General features: G+C 38.2%; 1 protein-coding gene across 2 annotated transcripts in view; it reads left to right on the forward strand.

Moving 5' to 3' along the window:
• The first annotated feature begins 1,572 nt into the window (after positions 1 to 1,572).
• IL7R (interleukin 7 receptor) overlaps positions 1,573 to 19,254 on the forward strand; it is a 29,347-nt gene continuing 11,665 nt past the window's right edge. For both annotated transcript variants that reach the window (XM_004322254.4, XM_073802054.1), the window contains exons 1-3: positions 1,573 to 1,702; positions 6,067 to 6,205; positions 17,812 to 17,969. In XM_004322254.4, coding sequence (XP_004322302.1) covers positions 1,621 to 1,702; positions 6,067 to 6,205; positions 17,812 to 17,969 — 379 coding nt within the window. In that variant the 5' untranslated portion in view covers positions 1,573 to 1,620. The remainder of the gene's footprint in view (positions 1,703 to 6,066; positions 6,206 to 17,811; positions 17,970 to 19,254) is intronic.

Below are 19,254 nucleotides of genomic sequence, written 5' to 3' on the forward strand. Positions count from 1 at the left end.
GGGCATCCCGTATCTGTCACGGATCTGCCTCAACCCTGAAGAGGGGCTTCCAGGGGCTGATACAAATGCCCCACCTCATCTTTTCCCATCTTATGAGATTGTCACAGTAACTGTAATGATGACAAGCTAACTTATGCAGCTTTCAAAGACTCTCTGTTTTACACTTGGGGAGATGTTGTTCATCTTGGTTACTATAGCCATTTTTACAAGCCCATAGGATTTCACCCAATAACAGTGAATTTTTTTTATTTTACCCAATAACAGTGAATTAAACAGAAGTTTTACCCAATAACAGTGAATTAAACAGAAGTTCAAAAGTTACTGTCCACTCAGCATCTCTGTACTTGTCACTTTATAATCCTAGTCTAGTGGCTTCTTTCTAAAAGAGCCAAGGTGAATCAAGACAGTGGTGTTTCATGGCCAGAATCCGGGCTAGATTATCCGTGAGAAGACATGAGCAGAAGAAGTATGCCCTTCAGGAGCCCTGTCTGTGTGTTGATGACAGAACCGCTATGTACCTGTGCCTTCAAACGTGAATGATAGTTTAAGGGGGAACATCCAACAATTACTAAAAAGTCAGCCAGGCTTAACAAATATCACTGCTTTAACCATGAGGCCATGTTGGGGACAATTTTGATGGACAAACTAGTTTAAGGAGAGTCTGAGTGACCTCTGTCATTGTCTCAGGCTTCTGCCCCGTATAAGTAGGTACCAGTGTGGTCTGCATGTACCGTATGTTACTGCAAAGCAGTGCGGCAATCAGATCTTCACAAATAGAATCCCATTTTACATACATGGGGAAGACTATTTAAACAAGGGGTCTTTTCCTGTAAAGGGCTAGATGGTGAAGATTTTACACTTTGCGTGCTGTACGGTTTCTGTCTCAGCGACTTCACTGTGCTCTTGCAGCCCCAAAGCAGCCATGTTACAACAGAACTTTACTTACGAAAACAAGTCGTAGGCCAAATTTGGCCCCTAGGCCATAGCTTGCCAACTCCTAAATTAAACAAATAATTCTTGAACGCCTACTATGACGGGTGAGGCATCAGTAACCACCAGGGATACACAAAGAACAAAACAGAATAGTTACTGTGCTTGTGGAACTCTCTAGCGTGTATGTTCTGAGATGAGAGGTAGACAATTTAAAATATACCTGCAATAAATGACTTCATTAAGTGCAGAATCTTTCTTTAAAGCAAAACTCACCCCAGACATGCCACTGATAAGTTTGTCAGTTTAGATTTTTGTCTCATGATACTTTTAAAGCAGGACTAGGCTAGTTTGAACCTGGATTTGAATCTACCACCTTAGTCTGAAACAAGCCTAGTATGTTTGGGGGCTGCCAGGGACACCAAAGAGGTACAAGCATCTCAAAGGCTCCATCCCTTCCTTCCCTCCACTTCTGCTTATAGCAACACTCCTTTTACACACACTTCCTGTTTCTGGCACTTGCCTTCTTTTCTGCTGTTTATACTTCCCCCAATACTTCCCCCCTGTGGTTAAACAAGTATAAAGTCCTAAAGCTGGAGATTTAAGTTGCTCTCTCTCTCTCTCTCTCTCATTCATTCCTCCCTACACGTAGGCTCACGCGCCTGCTCTCTCCTCTCTTTCTCTCTCAGAATGACACCTCTAGGTATTGCTTTGGGTATGGTTTTCTATTTACTTCAAGCCGTTTCTGGAGAAAGTGGCTATGCAGAGAATGGTGAGTCATTTCTAACTTTTCTTTAGGATTTCAGATGATCTCTAGCATCTGTTTCAGGTTGCTCAGATCCCTAACAGACCAAAGTGGGGCACTGGGTTAGAGGGAGTTTGAGGGCTTGCCATGTAGTCAGGCGTTTTGTGCATTCTAAGCACCAGGACAGGGGGCTGGGGACAACACTGTGAGTGGTTTGTAAAGGCTTAGAATTGTCAAGGGATGCACTTGACTCTCTCAGTGTGGATCTTACATGTCGGTCAATGCCTCTGCTCTTACAAAAAGAACACCCACAGAGACACACTGGTTATGCTTGTTGGAGAATCTTCAAGGTAATTTTTCCTTGTCAAGAAATGAAGCTCATTTTGTTTTGTTTAGTTTTTTAGAAGGTTCTGAAAGCTTCACTTTCAAGATAAAATAATATCCAAGAACAACAGCTTTGTCTGCACTTACCTCTGCTATATCCTCAGCACCTACTCTAGCATCTAGAACATAGTACACATTTAACAAACATTTGAAAATTTCTTCAAAATACTTTAGTTTTGGTAGAATCGTGTGGTATTCTTAGTGAATAACTGAATAGGGTTAAGATCTGAGCGAGTTCTCATTGCAATATATTTAACTATCTCCATGTCAGCAATTTTACCATCATATAATAATTATCTTTGGGATCCTTAAAATACTTAGTATCTCGAGGCAGATGCTGCCTACTTTGTAAATCCATTGTAATTACAACTGAACCGTACACAAAGGTGAAGTAGTCCAGAGGAGCCACCTGGAAACTTGGACCACCAGATTGCTCCTGAAAATTAAATGCTTTCACTTTAAGACTTACAAAGTGTTTGCTTAACGAAGATATCAAACACATCAGTCTAATGAATCAGCTTGGATATCTTAAGTTAGGTAATTTCTAAGGATGGAAATCCCTAGAATACTTTCTTTAAGGGACTTTTCAGAGGGTTGACATTTTTCACAGTGTGACCGTAAAAAAATGACTTTGTGGGAGATGATGATTATTTCATGGTAAATGTTGTCTTGTGTCTGTAGATAGATGCTTGGCACGTAACGCATAAATCTTACTCTTTGGAGTATAGTATATCCCTTCTATTTCTCCCGGCTGGTCATATTATTTTGAAAAGAAATTAACAATTTTAATTGAAAGCTGAGTTTTCACTTCAACTCTTTAAATTTCAGGGTTTTTTTAGGAGATTTGTAACCACCCATCCACATGACTACATCAAAATGCTTCCCGGTTTGGAGTGTCAGGAATTCAGAATAATCAACTGTGGTTTGTTAAAAGATAAGTTAGTTCTCTGATAACCACAAGAGTGATCAAGAGAAGAAAGGGATACTTTTTAAAAATCCAAACCATTTAGACTTTTACTCAACTAAGCCCTTTCAGTAGGAAGCTTTTAAACCACACTGCCTTGTCTATAATACATAGTTCGAAAAACCTAATTTTTATAATGAGCTTTTAAAAATTAATAGGTTAACTCGCTGTTAAAAGCTCTATGTAATTTCAAAGCCATAGTCATAATAACATCTTTGACAGAGAACTCTTTTTCAAAGGAGGCCCAAATGTTTCATGTACATTCTCAGAATTAGAATTCTTATTTTACCCTTTCATTACTTATTTCTCAAAAAAATGTGATAAAGTAGCTAACCCTGACTGAGTGCTTACTGTGTTCTAAGAAGTCTTTGTATACATTTATTCAGTGATTCCTCATGATAACATGAATTTAAATATCAGAACTCTGAAGCTTAGAAAGGTCGAGTAACCTGATGGAAGACCACAGCTACACAGTAGAATAGCCAGGATTTTAACCCACATCTGTTCAGCTCTGGTGCCAGAGGTCTTAACCACTGTGTATATGATGCTTAGCTAAGCTTAGAGCAGGTATAACATTCTCTTTGTAGAATGCCGTGCGATTTTGCAGGTTATTGAGGAGAACTTTTCTTGTATACAAAGCAACTTGGCTCAGTAACACCTGCTAAAGAGCCAATGAGCTGTTTCTCAAAACATGGCCATTTTAATTGTACGACCACTGCTTTTTTTCTCATTTATTGAAGTATAGTTAACTTACAATGTTGTGTTAGTTTCAAGTGTACAGCAAAGTGATTCAGTTATACATACATATATATATATATATATATATATATTCTTTTTCAGGTTCTTTTCCACTGTAGATTACTATCAGATATTGAGTATAGTGCCCTGTGCTATACAGTAGGTCCTTGTTATTTACCTACTTTATATATAGTAGTGTGTATATGTTAATCCCAAACTCCTAATTTATCTCCCCCCGCCTCCCACTATCCCCTTTGGTAACCATAAGTTTGTTTTCTATGTCTGTGAATTTATTTCTGTTTTGTAAATACGTTCATTTGTATCATTTTTTAGATTCCACATGTAAGCAATATCGTATGATATTTGTCTTTCTCTGTCTGACTTACTTAACCTCTAGGTCCATCCATGCTGCTGCAAATGGCATTATTTCCTTCTTTTTTATGGTGGAGTAATATTCCACTGTATATGTATACCACCGCTTCTTTATCCATTCATCTGTCAATGGACATCTAGGTTGCTTCCATGTCTTGGCTATTGTAAATGGCCACCGCTTTATAAAATGTATAAGAATATACAGCAAGCTCACTTTGCCAGATTGGATGGTTAAAGATAGTGGGAGTGCTTTGTTCTGTTAATACCCGGCATCTGCTAGACTCTGCTCTCTCTGGCTTACGTTGCATGTTGCAGAATTTTTGAGTCAAAGATGATCCACAAATGTCTGAATCCAAATAGTAATGTAGGTTCTGTTGTACAAGATTGGTGGAAGTTCTAAAGAAGAGAAAACATTAAGAGAGCATGAGTACTGCCATATAAGGGCAGGCTAAAGCCACACAGAACCATTCCATCAAGAAATGTGCCAGCAATTAGGGGACTAGATCTCACTCTATGAGATTAGGAACGAATATGTTTTGAAATGGGAGCCCTAAACGGTGGGCTGCCCCTCACTATTTAAAATTGTCATTAATAAGAGGGCCATACTCTTCTGAAATTACACAAGGAGTCTTTGCTGGTGGCAGAATTGTGAGCCGGATGGGTTCTAGGTATAGTCAGAAAGAGCAGTGCACACAGCTCTTATCTAGATGTGGCGTTTTGAGATTTGTCACTTTGACTGAACTGACCCTTCTCTCAACTGGTTGATCCACTCACAACCAGCTTTAGTAACTTTCCCATCGAACTAATGGGTTATTGATTAAAGTGGATGCTGCTTGTAATCCCATGGCCTACAGGACACTAAACTGGGGTTTGATTTTTAGTATATTGTCTATCCTATTTAAAGCCCTAGAGCATCTATTTTCTAGTATCAATGGGCCAAAGTAATTTCTAGTATCATTGGATTTTGAAGCAATCATAGCTCACACTCAGCCTGAGAATGGCTTTGGTTACTCTGGATTTTCTCAGATCCCACTTGGAGTCTATTTGCTGGCATAGTTTTCTCTATTAAATATTGTAAAATATACACACAAAATATCTATATAATCTTAAGGGCCTCAACCCAGCTTAAGAAATCGAATACTCTCTCTGACAGACAATACTTTCCAAAAGTGGCGGCAAAAAAATTCTGGTTCCCCACATACTTCCAGAATTTTGCTAATACCTAGAAAATGCAATATCTCTAAAAGAAGATTGTATAAGCTCAGAAATAGTATCTATAAGATTCATGTCATGTAATTTTTCCTAATCATGGTTGCCTCAGTTAGTAGCTTAAGACAAGTTGCCTTATATAAATATTCACACAATGGAGATAATCAATGGTACTTTTAGTTAGGATGCCTATTTAGGCAAGGGAAAGCTACCATTTTAAAAAAGGGAACTTCTGAATGCAAGTTAGCTATCACCTTTCATTCAAAAAAAATTCTTGGGAGGGAATAAATGAAGATTAGTAATAAAGCCCAAGACTAGATTAGGTAGCACATAAATAATAAAGTATCTCATTTGAAATGTATACAAACAAAAGAAATTCCCATCTATATAAGAGAAAGCGTGTGTTTAGTGTCTCATTCTAGACCTCCAATGCACTAACCCAATGGCAGAGATATTTAGAAATCTTAGGAGGCTATTTACTAATTGTGATGACTTCTTTTCTATTAGAAAAAAATCTGTGCACATTAGGTTTTGTTTTGGTTTTGTGATTTTGTTTGTTTGAAATCCTATTTCTTGTCTATGTCTTTGGGCTTTCCTTCTTTAGATAAACAACCATCACTCCTTTATGTCCACCACAGAAGGCTGCCATTTTATCAGTCCCTCCAGATTTCAAAAGGACGCACTTATTGGCTTCATTAACAGCTGTAGGTTTGTTCTTTCCCAGGAGACTTTGACGATGCAGAAATGGATGACTACTCATTCTCGTGCTACAGTCAGCTGGAAGTGGATGGATCCCAGCACTTGCTGACCTGTGCATTTGACGACCCGGACGTCAACAGCACCAATATGGAATTTGAAATATGGTAAGGAATGGTGCCTTCAGTGGGTGCTTAGAAATCATCTGTCTCTCTTTTGTATACTGTACAGCACCAGCTGCAAACGTGAGAGTGTGGGAGTTAATTATCAAATATTATAATTGAATAAATTCCAAAAACTTCCTGGAACTCCTTGTCCTTCACCAAGAGACTCAAGCAAAGCAACTCCCAAGAGCTCATCTTTCAGGTCCCGCTGTTACAGCCAAATGATAGTATGGATGTAGGAGATCCCACTTCCCTCCTGACTTCATGGCAGAATTTAAATTCTGGTTCTTCTGGGACACTCATCCCCCAAAAGCTCTTTGCCCAACATGAGACAATGTAGTGTCTTGAAGCTGCACTTGAGGGCAGGTGCCTGGTTTCTAATCCCAACACGAGCACTTACTAGCTTTCTAATCTAGAGTAAGTTGTATAACTTTTCTATGCCTTAGTTTCTTCACCTGTTAAGTAAGATATACCACCTCATAGGGAGATGTGATGCTTAAATAATTTAATACTTTAATAATTTAATTAGAAGAAATATCTGGTATGTAATAAGGAATGAAAAAGAGGCATTAAGTCAAAACTCTATGAATCTAGACTCAGCTGCCATCCCCTTGACACAGTTTGACTTCAGATGGTACTCTCAATACGAGTTTTCCAAAAATCCACAGAAATAAAGTGGCTCTTGGTTTCATGGAGCCTCTGAGAAAAGGTAAAAAGAAAGTCTGTGTCTGGTTTGAAGGTTTGGTAAAGAACTCAGAACTTTATCTTCTCCCTCTTTCACAAATCATCTCTTGTTGCCAAGGGTTACTATCTCTAATGACTTGAAAAAAATACTCGACCGTGAAATTCTGACTTGTGGCTATTTCCAAATTCATATCAGATGACCTAATTTTAGTTAGTTGCCTAGTAAGGAAAGTAAGTCAAGATCCACCAGTACTAAAAGAGGGCTTCGTAAATTCTGTAGACACTCAGCCAATCCTCCACAATATATAGTCTAGACAAGCCCTGAATCCCACGTCTTACATTAATTCCCTACATCTGTTCATGAAGTGTCTTCTGCTATGGTCATTGGATAAATATGACCTTGGACGTGAATTCCATAGTGTGTTCTCAGTCTGCCTCTGTCAGTTCACTTCTATAACATGCTTTCCAGGAATAAAATATATCAAGAGAAGAGGAACCTACAATGTTCAGAATCTGTGCAGCAACTAGACTCCACTAAGGCAGCCGAACAACTCATTCAAAAGATGCACTCAGGGCTTCCCTGGTGGCGCAGTGGTTGAGGGTCTGCCTGCCGATGCAGGGGACATGGGTTCGTGCCCCAGTCTGGGAAGATCCCACATGCCGCAGAGCGGCTGGGCCCGTGAGCCATGGCCGCTGAGCCTGCGCGTCCGGAGCCTGTGTCCGCAACGGGAGAGGCCATGACAGTGAGAGGCCCGCGTACCGCAAAAAAAAAAAAAAAAAAAAAAAGATGCACTCATTTTTGTGGGCAAAACCCTCTCCAACACAGAGGTCTGCTTTGGGCTCTCCAGCCAGCCGGGTGGTGAACTGCAGTGGTTTTTCTTGGGGAGGCTGAGGCTGACCTTCTGTCCACTTTCATTCACAATGGTATTTGACCACTTCCTTGGCCACTTGAACAAACTTTACCGCTTCCTTTAACAAGTCTCTTGATTTCTCCTGTCATATTTTAACCTGTCCATAGCCTCCGTTTGGGTTTTTCAGTTGGGTTCAGATATTTCTGTTGGAAAGCGATTGCTTTAAGACACGTTTTCAGTGTGAAAGTATAAGTATGAAGCCCTTAGTAGGTTAAGGTGCTTCTGGAGAAAAGCCATTTTCGCAAAGGTATCCACACCTTGAGGGAGAGATTCGCGCAGCTCCTGGGTTCAGAGTAGTGACGTAGCTCAAGTTAAAGCCACTTAAATAGAGTGCTGTACTTGCTGCTTTGGTTGGGCTTCTTTTCCACAATGAAACTAGCTTTATTCGAGCTTGTTTTTCTGTGAACATAAATTTATAAAGAAAGAAATTGTAAATGATTGAAAACTGTGAGTTCTGCTGAAGTCATTACACAGGCGGGATTGTTGATAGAAAGCAGGCGCTGTTTCCCAGAGGGCTCACCAGGGACGTTTTCTAACAAGCATTGCCTGATCTGGCCGCCAGTCTCCCAGGCTCAGAAACCCATTACTTAGTGTTCAGTGTTCAGTGTGCAGTGTGCAGTTCCATCTCTCAGGGATGGACTTGGATTAGCCAAAATCACAGAGTTGGATTGCCAGCACTCCAGTTGACAACTTTACATGGACAGATGCAACTATCATAGTGACCCAAATGTTCACCCCCAGCTCAGGTGTTTGGGGGGAGGAGAGAAAGAGAGGGCCAGTAGGTTGTACATCAGTATAAATCCACTCTCACTGGGGGATCTAGAAATTCTTCATTCACCAGAACCCTAACCAGCTCCCAGGTACCTGGAGTGACAGAGCAGAGGCTCTGGAAACAGGCAGGGAGGTTGGAATCCAGGTAGCGGCACTAGCTCTGTGACCCGGGGAGTCATTTAAGCTCTGATCCTAGCAATCACCTTGCACTGGGGTAGAAGGTTTAGTGTCTGGTTTATGGCCTGTAAATGGTACTTAATTCTCTCAGTGTCGTCAGATTTTCATTAAAAACGTGATCCAAAGGTTCCGCAAATACAGCAAAACAAAGGAAATTTGTTTGTTGATTTTAAGACCAGAGTTAATTTGATTCGTATCTCAAAGTGTTAATTTTTCTAAATTTAGTGGCCATCATTTAAAAATCTAGGTATCTCTTTAAAAATCAGATTTAGTAATGCTGGGCCTAGACAGCAAAAATTAGCTGAACAAAATTCTGATTGCTTCTATAGATGGGGAATTAAATCTCAGTCCTGAAGTTGGGCTCCCTTTTCTCATTTCTATTACCCACGTGGACACCACAGGCATGTAAATGTGGAACCCTGCTTTTTAGGTGTCTGCATAACTTTCATATTCAGCTCAGAAGGTAATTATATTTCCTTTAGTTCCACATTCTTGGGGCACCACAGTCACTCCCAGGTACCGCCTACAGATACCACTTCAAATATGTCATTTTTTTGTTTTCATCAATTACCACCAACATCACAGGCTGCATCCTGCCAAATCTACTTCATGCTCCTGACTTAACTAGCAATATCCGTCAAGTGTTTTTAATTTAGTCCTTTCTAGAGTAATCCATACCAACTTTCAAAGGTGTTTAATACTTTTGAGAAGATTCTGTCTTTTAGGGCCAAATGAGGAATAAAATCTATGGCTGTTTTTAGTATTTCCATGTAAATATCTGTTTGCACCAACAAGAGAAATGTATTTATCACTCTAAACTCCCGGCGATTGCAGGAGGCTTAGGAAGGTGGCATTGGGGTGAAGAATCAGGTGCAGTGGTCCCAAGCAATCTCGCCCTGTTTTCAGAACAAAGGAATTTGTGTGAGTGGCTTAGGTTTGATGTCCCTTAGGAAGCTCCTACAGGGCCAAATTTGCTAGCCTATAGTACTACTTGGGTATGTGTAGTGATCTCTTCACCAAAATACCCTAGAACAGCTCTATCTAACAGAAATACAATGTAATCCACAAATGTGTGAGCGATATACGTAATTTAAACTTTCCTAGTAGCCTCATTTAAAAAAAAGAAATAGGTGAAGATTAATTTTAATATTTTATTGAATGTAATATTGCCAAAATATTATCATTTCAACCTATAATCTGTGTGAAAAAAATATTCATGAGCTATTTTACACTCTTTTGCATTCTACATCTTCAGAGTCTGGTATTTCATATCTAGAGCACATCTCAATTTGGATAAGCCATATTTCAAGTGTTCAACATCCACATGTGGGGTGATGGCTATTGTGTTGGCCAGTGAAATCCCAGAACATTCCCAGTCCTAGCAATACACAGTTAGCAACCAAGTAAGCTGTTTTAATTTAATTAAGTGAATTGAAATGAATTGGATTGAATTGAGTTGAGCCACTCATGGGGGGACACAGAGTTTCCTCCAATCTCCTAAAGCCAGGGTTAGTGGCACAAAGCAAGACTGTCTGTTCTAGACCACAGTTGTCTCTTAGTCTTCCGGCGCAGCTTCCCCTCCACATAGGGCAGCTCCTAGAGCTCAGACCCCATAAAAGGATGCCTAGGCTCACAAGACAGCAATATGGTGATCCTTTATTTTTCTTGCTCATTACTTGCACTCCCTGAAGAGCAGGAATGAACTAAGAATACCATTTTAGATTCTTCTTAAATGTCCAAGAGTACCAGGACCTTGCTACATGTTAAGGATCTGCAATGGAATATTCCACACATGCTTTACTTACAAATATATCCTAAACTCAATGATTGAACCAAAAGCCATTTCCTTCTAATTCCTCCATAGCACATTTACCTAAAGTTCAGAAATGGGATCCTGACCCAGTTCTCCTCTTCCATCCTTACTCATCAAACCATGACAGTGTTGCCATCTTCAGAACTTTCCATCTGACACTCTTCTCAAGTTTGTTCCTTGGTATCCATCCAGCTTACCTTAAAATTTTGCTTTTTATTTTTACTCTTCTCCAAATGGGAAAACCCATGTAGCCCAACAAGGGGCATACTCTAGAAACTCCAACACACACACACACACACTCAAAGCCAGAACTGCATACCCTAAATAACAGTTAACAAAGAACTATATTGGGGGGGAAAATTTTAAGGAATTTCCCACAAACAATAAATATTTTTAGCCAATTATTAAACTTAAAATTTATTCATCAGTCTTACATTTTCATGACTACAAGAGCTTAACCACAAAGACCACAGCAGCCCAAAGGTGAGAGGTTCTTCACGTAAAGCTGAGGCATTCTCCTCAGATTTTAACTCCATGCCCACCTCGCCTCAAGCCATACAGACATGTTCCTTCTGCTCAGACTTCAGGAATGATCCTGGAAAGGGCTCACATGCGCACATGCACAGAAGAGTGCACACACATCCAACTCACCATAGAAAACCAACACACATTCTTGGTTGTTGGAAGTAAGTGACCTTTTTAGACTATACTCCCTATAATTTTTTTTAAAATCTGATTAATGAGAAGAATTCTCTTCATGGAAAGCAAACTTTTTTCTTCCACAATCCTCACTTGCAATTTGACCCAACTATGCCTCTTTTTTTGGCTATCTGGCTGGATTTAAAGACCATGTAGGAAAAACAAACTGGTAATCATGGTTATCACAGGAGATGTGAATTAAATAGAGGGTTGAAGGAAAGAAATGAGTAATTTTACTTTTACTCTGCACTGTTTATTTTTACAGTAAGAATACATATTCTGCTTTACTTCCTTATTGTTTATGTGGTTTATTAATTTAACTTCACTTTCTTTTTGGATTACCATTCATTCGGGGGTAAAGTTTACCTATGGTAAAATGTACAGATATTAAGTGAGTTTTTTTTTTTTTTTGTAAATACTTCAACTGTTTAGTCAACTTTTTTTTTAATAAATTTTCTTTCTTTTTTTTTTTTTTTTTTTTGACTGCGTTGGGTCTTCATTGCTGTGCACGGGCTTTCTCTAGTTGCGGCGAGCGGGAGCTACTCTTCGTTGCGGTGCACGGGCTTTTCATTGCGGTGGCTTCTCGTTGCGAAGCACAGGCTTTAGGCACGAGGGCTTCAGTAGTTGTGGCTCGCGGGCTCTAGAGTGCAGGCTCAGTAGTTGTGGCACACGGTCTTAGTTGCTCCGCAGCATGTGGGATCTTCCCAGACCAGGGATCAAACCCATGTTCCCTGCATTGGCAGGTGGATTCTCAACAACTGCGCCACCAGGGAAGTCCATTAAATGAGTTTTGAGAAACATATTTGACATGTTGCCATCACCTCAGTTGAGATACAGAACTTTTCTTTCACCCTAGAAGGATGCCTCAGGTCCCCTTCCAGTCTTTCCTCATCTCCTGTGAGCAATCACAGTTCTGAAATCTATCACCCTTTGGTTTTGCCGGTTTCTGATAATTCTCATAAATGAAATAACACACTACTCACTCTTTTCTGTCTGACTTCTTTCACACAACAAAATGTTTTAGAGATTTATCTATGTTGATGTTTATCTCATAGCTCATCTTTTCAGTTGCTGCATATTAATTCCACTGTTCAAATATATCATAAATTTTTAATCCTTTCTTGATGGATGTTTGAGTTTTTTCAAGTTTGAGGCTATTCTTTTTAGTTATTATTAACATTCTTATACAAATCAGTTTGTTGGTACATATTTTCATTTCTCTGAGGTAAAAACCCCAGAGTGAATTACTGTATCACAGGGTAGGTGTGTATTTAACTTTATAAGAAACTACCCAACAAGTTTTCCGAAGTAGTTATACCATTCTACTACCAGCAATGTATGAGAGCTACACATCATTTCCAATATTTGGCTTTGAAAGTGTATGTCATGATTTTATTTACATTTCTCAAATAACAAATAACGTTGGCCAGCTTTTCAGGTACAGCTGGCCATTTGTATGTCTTCTTTTGCCAAGTATCTGTTAAAGTCTTTTGTCTTTTTTCATTGAATTATTTGTCCTTTTATTATTGATGGATGTGAATTCTTTATATGTTCTGGATACAATTCTGATGTTAGATATATGTACTACAACTATTTTCTGCTAGTCTGTAGCTTGCCATTTCATTTTATTAATGACATTTTAATAAGCAGGAGGTTTTCGTTTTGATGAAGTCCAATGTATTTCATTTTTCTCTTTTATGTTTAGTGTTTTTTGTGTGATGACTGTCTGTCTACACTCAAATCTAGGAGGATATTTTCTTATGTTTTCTTCTAAACAGTTTACAGTTTTAATCTTTAAATTTAGAGCTACACTCCATACCCAATTAATTTTTGTGAGATTGAGGTTCATATTTTCCACACATTTGCTCAGTTGTTTCAGGACAACTTGCTGAAAAGATTTATTTCCATTGAATTGATTGAGTGCATGTTTTAAAATCAAGTAACCTTATGTGTATGAGTCTATTTCTGAACACTCTATGTTTTCCATTGATTAATATTTCTGTCATTGTGCCAATGCCAAACTGTCTTGATTATCATAACTTTATAGTAAGTTTGAAATCAAGTGCTCTGTGTCCTCCTTATTTGTTCTACTTTTTTCAAAGTTGTTTTGACTATTCTGAGTTCTTTGGGTTTCCACATAAATTTTTTTTTTTTTTTTTTTTTTTTTGCGGTACGCGGGCCTCTCACTGTTGTGGCCTCTCCCGTTGCGGAGCACAGGCTCCAGACGCGTAGACACAGCGGCCATGGCTCACGGGCCCAGCCGCTCCACGGCATGTGGGATCTTCCCGGACCGGGGCACGAACCCATGTCCCCTGCATCGGCAGGCGGCTGCTCAACCACTGCGCCACCAGGGAAGCCCTCCACATAAATTTTGGAATCAGCTTGTCGACTTATTTTAAATCCTGCTGAGATTTTGATTAAAATTACATACACCAATTTGGGGGAAATTTCCATTTTTCAGCACTGAGTTTGCTAATCCATGAATGCAGCTCTCTATTTATTTAGATCTCCTTTAATACCTCTCAGGAATGTTTTGTAATTTCCATTGCAAAGGCCTTAAACATCTTTTATTAATTTTATTTCTAAGCATTTTATGTTTTTATTGCTATCATAAGTGGAGCTATTACTTTTTAAATTTATTTTCCAATTTTTGGACACTAGTCTATAGAAATATAATTGACTTTTGTATACCGACCTTAGTGAATTCACTATATTCGTTCCTGTGATTGTGTTGGAGAGCCTTTATAGTTTTCCATGTGAACAAACATGTCTGCAAGTAAAGAAAGTCTTATTTTCTTTCTTTTCAAACTGGTGATTTTTATTTGTTTCTCTTGCCTTATGCACCGGCTAGAACCTCCAGTGCACTGTTGAATAAAAGCTGTGAAAAATAGATATTCCTGCCTTGTCTTTACCTTAGGAGAAAACTGTTCACTAGTTCACCATTAGGTATGTTATTAACTATAGACCTTTTGTAAATGCCTTTTATCAGGTTGAGGACGTGTCTGCTGAGAGTTTTATCATAAATGGATGTTGAATTTTGTCATATGCTTTTTCTAATCACTTGAGTTGATCAGATTATTTATGCCTTTTATTCTGTTCATGTGGTGAATTGTATTGATTGATCTTTGATTGTTGAACCTACCTTGATTTCCTGCATGCATCCCACTTTATCATTATGTGTTAATATCAATGTATTAACATTTTCTTGAGGAACATTAATTTGTAAATTTCTTTTCTGTAATATTTTTGCCAGCTTTCTGTACCAGATTTGAGCTAACTTCATAAAATAAGTTGGGAGGCGTTCATTTCTCCTCTATTTTCTGAAAGAATTTGTGTAGGAGTGGCACTATTTTGTATATATATGATAGAATTCACTAGCTTTATCTGGGCATAAAGTTTTCTTTGTAGGAAAGCTTATTAATAATAAATTGAACTTCTTTGAAAGAAAGGGAACTATTGAAACATTCAATTTCTTCCTTATTTTCACTTTTGGGCACTATTTCTTTTTAGATTACTCTAACTGTTGCAATATTCAACCATTTCTTAGAGTTTGCTTAGAGTTAATGTACTAGTTCATGTAAAATATAAGAAACTTGCAACAATATAGTTGTACTTATCACATTCTACCCTTTGTACTACTGTCATATATTTTATATCTACATATATTGGGTTTTGGGGGGGTTTTTTTGGCTGCATGGGGTCTTCGTTGCTGTGCATGGACTTTCTCTAGTTGTGGAGAGCGGGGGCTACTCTTCATTGCGGTGTGCAGGCTTCTCGTTGCAGTGGCCTCTCTTGTTGCGGAGCATGGGCTCTAGGCGCGTGGGCTGCAGTAGTTGTGCCACATGGGTTCAGTAGTTGTGGCTCGTGGGCTCTAGAGCACAGGCTCAGTAATTGTGGCTCACGAGCTTAGTTGCTCCACAGCATGTGGGATCTTCCCAGACTAGAGCCCAATCTTTGTCCCCTGCATTGGCAGGCAGATGCTTAACCACTGCGCCACCAGGGAAGTCCCTACATATACTGTAAATGCCACAATAACGCTACAGTATTTGCTTTAAACAATCTTTATCTTTAAAGAATTTAAGAGAAGAAAATATGTATTGGCTTCTTTATTTATTCTGGTAAACCTAATTGCTTCCTGTAGATCTGAAATTCCACCTATTATTATCTCCCTTTGGTCTAAAGTACTTCCTAAAACAAATTATCTCAATTTTTATATAGCTGGAAATATCCTTATTTTGCCTTCATTATTGAAGAATATTTTGTAGTGTAAGGATTCAAAGTGGACATGTTTTTCCCCTTCCAGAGTTTTAAATATATTATTCCAGTGTCTTCTCATTCACATAATTTCTGATGAGAAGTGATACTTTTCTCTGGATGCTTTCAAGATTTCTTATTTGCCTTTGCTTTTCAGCCATTTGACTATGATGTACCTACGTGTGGTTTCCTTTGTATTTATCCTGCTTGGATTGGCTGAGTTTTTTAAACCTAAAAGTTGATATTTTTTGCTACATTTGGGAAATTTGAGAACATTATTTCTTTAAATATTTTTTTAGCCAAATTCTTTCTTTTTGTTCTGGAACTCTAATTGCATATTTATTTATCCCCTTGATATTGTCCCACAGGTCAATAAGACTTTTTCTGTTGTTTTAGATTAAATAATTTCTATTGATCTATCTTCAGCTTCACCAACCTTTTCTTCTGCCTTCTATCTGCTATTACATCCATCCCATACATTCAGTATATTTTTTAAAACTTTAAATTTGTACTTGTCAGTTATAGTATTTTCATTTTGTTCTCTTTTGTAGTTTCCACTTCTCCACTAAGATTCTTCATTCCTTCAATAATTATGACCGTATTTTGTTTAACATATTTACAAAAGCTGTTGAAAAGTTCTTTTCTGCTAGTTCCAACATCCAGGTCCTCTTGGCTTCAGTTTCCATTGACTGCTTTTTATCTTCACTGTTTGTCACATTTTTCTATTTCTGCTCTTTTGTAGCAGCTTTTGAATGTAGGAAGGACACTATCGATAATAGGGTGCTTTGTTGATTGATTGATTGATTGGATTCTGATAACTTCCTCTGGCAAGTGTTAATTTTAACTCTGTTACTCAGTTAACTTGGCCGGATTAATCTCCAAATTCTTCTTTTGAGGCAGCACCAAAAATATCTTCTTAGTTCCTTCTAGAGCCATCTAGCTATTGCCATGGTTTCCTTGGATTTTCCTCCACATCTGCACAATTAATGGGACATATAATAATTTAAGCAGAGTTTATATGCAGACTTTGTGTCTTCTATGTCTAAAGTTTCTTCATTTCTAGGCTTTTCTCCCTTAAAAATACCCAGCCACTCAGGCCAACCGAAACTCTGTCCTCTAACTTCTCAAGACAGTAAAACTGTGGCCTTCTGTTAGATTCTAAATGCCCATCATAATGTGACCTGAGAAGTGCCTTCAGATAAAACAAAACAAGGGCTTCTCTGGTGGTGCAGTGGTTGAGAGTCCGCCTGCCGATGCAGGGGACACGGGTTCGTGCCCCGGTCCGGGAAGATCCCACATGCCGCGGAGTGTCTGGGCCCGTGAGCCATGGCCGCTGAGCCTGCGCGTCCGGATCCTGTACTCCGCAACGGGAGAGGCCACAACAGTGAGAAGCCCGCATACCGAAAAAAAAATACAACCTAGAAACAAGGATCTAATCCACCCTTTTCTAAAGAATTAAATTCTCCTAGTGTTTGCCTGCTTTTGGTTCTTCTCCAATGCTTTTAAATAGTATTTTCAAAACTATCTTGCTCAAAGTTTTCGGTAGTCATGTTGATGGTTAGTGTGGTATAGGCTACTCTGCCACTACTGGAACTAAAACATACTTTCTTTTTGAAATAGGAATTTTTTTAAAAGAGTACAATTTGGAGTTTTGATGTGGTCGCATAGTAGGCAACATTCTCTTTTCTTCAGTTTCCTGAAAGCCTGATTTTAATTGGGAATAGGAGGTCAGAGAAGTGACAGAATTCAATTCCTAGAACATTTAATCTAAGGAACATGGGGAGAAGGGTTGATTTTAAAGTCTGTTAATGAGTTAAAAGTGGAACTCAGCCAAAATTGCCTATGAAAATTCCCAAATTACCCATTAAGTGTATATGGTTTTATGTATATAATCCTTTAGACTATTTTATTATTTCCTTTAACACTCTTTTGGTCAATATTTCTTTACAGGCTTTATTTTCTCAATTTATTCCTGCAGGATATCAAAAAAAGAAATTACCTTCCCACCTAAAGAAAGTATTTATCTCCTAACAATCAGTTATTACAAGATAAGAATTTTCCATTATTTTCATGAACATGCTTTAACTATTTCAGGTTCAATTGCATCTAATGCCTGAGTAAATCAATGCTGATTATAATGGCAGCAAAAAGCTATTTTATTTTAATTCTCTCTCTCTCAAATATGCATCTACCCTATGGACAAATTTAAAGCCACACAAATGAAAAGTGGATGTGATGCTATTCCTTCTATACAGAAACTCCTACTTGAATTAAGACAAATTCCTTTTTTGTTTCTACAGTGGGGCCCTTTTGGAGGTAGATTGCCTGAGTTTTAATAAACTGCAGGGGATGTATCTCATCAAGACAAAGAAATTCTTACTGATTGGAGACAGTAAAATATGTGTGAAGCTTGGAAGAAAAAGCATGACTTGCAAAAAAATGAACATAGTCAAAATAGGTAAGAAGTTGTATATGGGGGAATGTCGCCATTTTTCAGATATCAGAAGACAGATATCTGTGTCTGAACTTTCTGTATGTTAAAGTAGACAAATAATGAAAACTATTTACAATAGAAAATATCAAATTCTCTAATGCATATAATTTCTTAAGAGGAATGAAAGTTTGAAGCTTATGCTATTTATTCTTACTGTGAGAGAACTCTGAGGGTCTTCAAACTGAGCTATGAAAAAGGGTGATTGACACTTACAGATTGCAGGAAGAGTTCATCTGTGTGAAGTGCCTAACTGGAGCTGGGCCTCCTGTACTTCACCCACACACGTCTTTTCCTTCCTCACCTTACCTTTTCCTGAATTCCTTGTAATCTTCTCCCCACATACCTACCTGTGAGTGTATTTAGCAAAATTATCAAGTTATTTTTAAAAGTAAATATGCCTTCTGTATTAGAGTTATCCAGAGGAAACAGAGCCAATAGGATAGATGGATATACATAGATACATAGATGAGAGATAGATAGATAGAGAAAAAGAGATTCATTTTAAGGAATTGACTGTCATAATTTTAGGGGCTGGCAAGTCTGAAATCTGTAGGGCAAGCCAGAAGGCTAGAAATTCAGGTAAGAGTGGATATAGTGGTTTTGAGTCCAGAGGGCAGACCAGGCAGTCTGGAAACTCAAGCAGCATTTCTATGTTGCATTCTTAAGACAAAATTGCTTCTTCTTCAGGGAATCTCAGTGTTTGCTTTGAAGGCCTTCATCTGATTGAATGAGGCCTACCACATTTTAGAGAGTAATTATTTTACTCAAAGTCTCCTGATTTAAATGTTAGTCATGTCTTAAAAAAAAAAATACCTTTAGATTAGTGTTTAGCCAAACAACTGGGGACCATAGCCTAGCCAAGTTGACACATGAAATTACCATCACACCTTCCTAGGAGACTCACTATTGAGGAGTGATGCATAGTCATATCTGATTTGGCCTAGAATATACATATTAAGTGTAATATGTATGTAGAATATACATATTACACTTGGCCAGAAAAAGTGATAATTATTATATTCCCAAAAAAGTACAATTTGAATTGCTAAATTTATCTGTATGTTTCCCTTGGTTCTATATAATACACATAGTAATATGAATCATGGATTTCAGTAAATCCATTCGATTATCAGGTTATAAGTCAGTATTAATTACCAATTCACCATTCGGTTACCAAGCAAATAAAATGATCAGAGAGATTGGGAATATAGACACAAAAAGTTTTCCCATTACTTACAGATTTATCACA

Source organism: Tursiops truncatus, chromosome 3 (genome assembly GCF_011762595.2).
Source record: "Tursiops truncatus isolate mTurTru1 chromosome 3, mTurTru1.mat.Y, whole genome shotgun sequence".
NCBI classification, from domain to species: Eukaryota; Metazoa; Chordata; class Mammalia; order Artiodactyla; family Delphinidae; genus Tursiops; species Tursiops truncatus.